This window comes from Hippocampus comes, unplaced genomic scaffold (assembly GCF_001891065.2).
Source record: "Hippocampus comes isolate QL1 unplaced genomic scaffold, H_comes_QL1_v1.1 scaffold174, whole genome shotgun sequence".
NCBI lineage: Eukaryota > Metazoa > Chordata > Actinopteri > Syngnathiformes > Syngnathidae > Hippocampus > Hippocampus comes.
In genome coordinates, this window is record NW_017805983.1 from 9,396,096 (window position 1) to 9,401,128 (window position 5,033).

Consider the following 5,033-nt stretch of genomic DNA (forward strand, 5'->3'; position numbering starts at 1 on the left):
TATATATATATATATAGTATAGACAGTATGTTATATATATCTTTGTATCTTGCCTCATACAACATTCATTGCGAATTGTGCAGTGTGTGAGCGTTGCATTTAGACCGTTGAACATTAATCCAGTAATCAACCAATCAAGTGACAACAGCAGATGTATTCCATGACTGTGTATGTGCAGTTACACCATGGACTTGTCCAGCAGGCTCTGGATGTTGATGGAGCTGGCCGAAAGTTGTGGAATCAGCACACTCCTACAGGGCTTTGAGCAAATTTGGAAGCTTCTGCTTGTTTGTCTTCTCAGCAGGCTACTGTTCAGGTTGGGTGAGCATCACGGCCTCCTTTTTCATTTTTGCAACTGGAATTACTTGGAGGTTGCCATGTAAACAACAAACCAATGTCCACGTGAATTGTATCCCCAACTGCTTTCCTTTGTGTGTTTCTCAGGAGGCCTGTCCTCTGTGAATCATGTTGTGTCGATGTTTGCGGGCATCTACAGCCTGTTCCTCTTCTTTAACCTGCACATGCTGTGGGTGATGCTGCTCAGCATGCTTTGCTACCTTATTCTTCTTCTTGGCCGACACTCCAGAAACAAAGGCCTCTTCCTCTCCACTGCCATTCTCATTTACCTCCTCATTGGGTAAGAAAACATTTTGCACAATCATATTTAATGGACTATGTTCCAACTAAGAGTATTGTTTCAATTGTGTTGCTGACCTTATTGAGGTACACCAAAGAGTGAGTTTGATGCACTACAGTTCTGTGCAAATTACAAGTCACAATAATAAACACTGTTCAAAAAAGACATCTCTGACAGCATCCAGAAATCAAACAGTTGGTTATGAGATATATTTTTAGCAGTGTTTGATGTCAAATTCCCATTACATAGGTTATAGGTTATATGTCTTGAATATAAGTTAAAAAGTATTTGCAAATCATTGTATCCTGTTTTTAATCTACATTTCAAACAACGTCCCAACTTCAATGGAATTGTGGTCTGTACGTAATAAGCTGGCTCTTAAGGTTTGATTTTGTATTGCAGTAGATTTAAAGTGTTATTTTTCTTTTGTCTTCCAGAGAAATGCATTTAATTGACACAGTCACCTGGCATAAGATCAGAGGTAAAATGGTTTATACTCTCCAAATACTCTCGCCACCAAAAGCTGATGTTTTTGGAGATTTATGTTTCTGTTTTCCATTTTATGCAAAAACTACAAAATGGGTTTTCTATTTTTGTGGAGGTTGTGGCATGGCCCAAGGGAGCGCGTAATATATTGAGTATGATAAGGTGCAGATCCAATAGTTTTTTTTAATTCGTCCTTATGGAAGGATTCATGGTGAACAGAACTTGGGCGTAGGGTTCATTTTGGGTTCAAGTATTACTTGAACCTTTCAAATGTTCATTCTCTTTCATCCTGACAAAAGTGTCATTTTGTGTGTTTTTGAGAGGCAGTCAGATGGTGGTGGCCATGAAAGCCATTTCTCTTGCATTCGACTTGGACAGAGGAGCAGTCGGCGCTTTTCCCACACCGACTGAGTTCCTCGGCTATGTTCTCTTTGTGGGCAACATAATCTTTGGGCCTTGGATCAGCTTCTCAACATATAAAGCTGCTATTGTCGGCAGACAACTGGTGAGAATTTTTTAGTGGTTCTTATGTCTGTGATTTGTTGTGCTTTGAAGTTATTAAAACCTTCCTGTCCTCAGAGCTGGTTATGGCTGCGCCGTTCCTCTCCCAGCCTCTTAAAAAGTCAGATTTGTCTGCTGGTGTCCTCTTGCATTGCACCGTACCTATTCCTTTTGTTCATCCCCATCAATGGAAATGCCATCACACACAAGTGAGGACATTTGTTGTTTATATATTTTCTATGTTTGCCCACAACATAAAACACGTGCCAGATGTATTGGTCTTATTTTATTCCAAGGCTTTGACTTACTTGGGTTAGTTTTTGCTGCTTTAGGGTAATTAGTGTGTTCATATTCAAAGGCTCTGCATTGTAAAATCTGCATTTTTACAGTAACAAAATTTTACAGTCACAAACTTTTCTAAATAGAAATGAGCAACAATGAGAAATAACAACTCAAGATACCTATCATATATAGTCAGATATATACATACTAGCATACATAATTTCATAACATTACTGAGATTCTTTACCTCATGAAAAAAAAGCAATCACTGAACAGATAATGCTGCTTGTTCCTGCTGAGTAATGAAAGTTACACTCATCAAATTTAATTCCAATCTCTGAATGTTTTTTTTAAAACTTTCCATGAAGTGATTACTTGAGCTGTGACACAAATTTCACTCATTTTTGTGGTTTTCTCTATTCCTTTTAAGTTGTAGTGACTCCACTCCACGTATCAGTCTGCAAGTAACGGTATACTGCATATAATTTTGTTACAAGTTACGTGTTATGTGATTTGCATTATACTGTAATCCACCAGATCATCAACGACTGCAGTGTTAATGTCAGCGCATTAAGTAGATTTAAATTAAAATCTGATATAGGCGCACAATCGGTATTGGACATGATAAATCCAGGCTTAGAATTATTGGGTATGCCCGACACTATAAAGTACAGTACATAGGTCTTAAAAGTAGACATAGACTGTGGCCTCAGTCCATCCACAGAACAGTATCAACAAAGAAGGGCATAATCCATAGTTTCTGTTCTTTAGAAAAGTTGAAATAACCCTATTAAAAGTTCTCAGGTCTTCAGGAGCTCCCAAGAATATGTTTGAGTTTGTTTTTAAAATTAACTGTTTTATGTTATGTAGGTGGCTGAGTGCCTATGAGAATGCACTGTCATTCCACTTCAGTAACTACTTTGTGGGCTACCTCAGTGAAAGCACCAGCATTCTGGCTGGAGCTGGCCACGTTGAGGAAAAAGACAACATCAGGTGGTGAGTATATTCAAGGCAAAGATTGGTGGATGCTATTGAAATGCGAATAGTTTCAGAGCTTGTAGAAGGAGACGTACCGCCGCTCGTTCCTGCCACTGCTGTCAGGCTGTTGAATAGACGGTCCTGAAAACCTGGACTCACCCCCACTCACCCAATTTTAATATGCTTATATTTATTTTTTATATTTATATACTTTTTGTCTTCTACTTTCTTTCATAATTTTGCTGCTGTAAATTGGGAATTTCTCCATTGTGAGACAAATAAAGGTTTTATTATCTTATCTTGTAGTCATTTAGTGTAGAAAATGCACGGGCAAAATGAATACAACAATAATGTTTAATTATTTTAGATGACAGGCTACAATAATTAGAAATTACCACCTCCTCAGAAATAGCATGTCAATTTTGAAATGTCATCACAGATGACCAAGACTGAACTCATATAGAGCCCCAAAGGATTCTAGGGTTTTTTTTTCAGGTTTTCAATTAAATTGTTCATATATATTTTTTTCCAAATTAAATGTATAGTGTATCTCATAGCTTTACATTTCAAAACAAAATTGGTATTTTACAGGGGTCTGTTGATATTTTGCATCCCCTTGAGTTCATTTATTTAGATGTAGAAATGTTTACAATACAAAACCTGAAATTGTTCTAAAGGTTAATGCATCAGTTTCTTTAAAAAAAAGTCAAGGAAAATACCAATATTTATTTATAATTGTGTGTGCAGGGAAATAGAAGTGGTCAAACCCCTGAATGTGGAAATGCCTCGTTCCATGGTTATGGTTGTGACGTCCTGGAATATTCCCATGTCACAGTGGCTTAAGATTTGTAAGTCTACTTCTTTCTTGTTGTCTGTTTAAGAGGGAGGAAATTTCATCTGTGCTGTAGCACATTTGACAAAAAATTTGTACTTGATACTTGATTCACACAGGTGTGTCATTAAAACCTCTCAAGTTGTAATTGGTATAAACGGTCGACACACCATGAGCACCCATCATCAGAATAATCCTTTATTCAAAATCCTGCATAGAAATGTACAACACATTTGCTGGTTTAGTCCACATATAGCATTATTTTCTGTTCTTGCCTTCAGATGTCTTCAAAAATGCCATGAAACTCGGTACTTTTCCTGCCATCCTGGTCACATATACAGCCAGTGCTTTACTGCATGTGAGTACATTACACTTGAAATAATGGACGATTGAAGGGAACCTATGATAAATCAATGCTTTCAAATACAGTGGTGCCTTCAAATACTACTGACCCCACTTTTGAGTTTTTGAAAATACGAGATATGAACACTGTATGGTGGCAGTTAACACAACTCAACTCACTTCACAACAAGCTGCAGGTTGGCAGATATAATTCTTCAAAACAAGTCTTCAAGATGTTCATTGTCATTCCCTGTTTATCTTTACTACAATACATCTTGATCTATATAGCGCTTTCACAACATCTGCAGCTGTAACTAAGCACTTTACAGAACAGTTAACATAAAATAACAAAATAATAATAACACAACACATAAGACCCGTACGGACAGTCATGTAATCATAACCACTATTGCTGCTTATGCTTTGTTGTTTGAAGCAATTCTAGATGAAAGAGGAGTTCTTTCACCTCAGCAGTGGATCAGAGACATCATGCTCAAAATGTGCACACGTCTCCTACAAGCTAAGTTTGAAAGTAAACACGAAGCTGTGGCGTCCATTGACGAAAAAAGAGATTGGTTCGCTTCACTTCTCCCGTCCCATGTAAATCCGCTTTACTGCTAAACCAATCATGAAACAAAAACAATGACTTTACATGTTGTCTATTTAAAGCAACCACATAACTTTGCCTTTAAGTCTGCTGGCTTAATGCTGACACACAATGGGAAATGCCAACTGAATAGCAACTGTGTCACAGTGTTACAACAAAACCTTTACCAAGTGATATTTGAACACAAGCAGTGGAGCAACATACCCGGTATGTTAACAGACAATATAAAAATACATGTATACTTTCTTTATCCTCGGCAAAGAGTGACTAATGTTGAGCTGAGACTGACTCCATGTACAATATTATCTGTATGTCATTTTAAAAATATTACATTTTGTGTGTGTGTGTGTGGGGGGGGGGGGGGGGTT

The 5,033-nt window shown here is 37.5% G+C and overlaps 1 protein-coding gene across 3 annotated transcripts in view; it reads left to right on the forward strand.

The window, feature by feature from the left end:
• Positions 1 to 5,033, forward strand: part of LOC109528448 (protein-serine O-palmitoleoyltransferase porcupine-like) — a 9,192-nt gene that overhangs the window by 742 nt on the left and 3,417 nt on the right. The window contains exons 2-9 of one of the 3 annotated variants that reach the window (XM_019891047.1): positions 179 to 321; positions 445 to 637; positions 1,075 to 1,118; positions 1,447 to 1,628; positions 1,703 to 1,833; positions 2,777 to 2,902; positions 3,632 to 3,732; positions 3,998 to 4,074. In XM_019891047.1, the coding sequence (XP_019746606.1) occupies positions 186 to 321; positions 445 to 637; positions 1,075 to 1,118; positions 1,447 to 1,628; positions 1,703 to 1,833; positions 2,777 to 2,902; positions 3,632 to 3,732; positions 3,998 to 4,074 (990 nt within the window). In that variant the 5' untranslated portion in view covers positions 179 to 185. Of the gene's footprint in view, positions 1 to 178; positions 322 to 444; positions 638 to 1,074; positions 1,119 to 1,446; positions 1,629 to 1,702; positions 1,834 to 2,776; positions 2,903 to 3,631; positions 3,733 to 3,997; positions 4,075 to 5,033 lie in introns of those variants that run through there. The other 2 variants (XM_019891050.1, XM_019891049.1) reach the window with 2 other exon arrangements.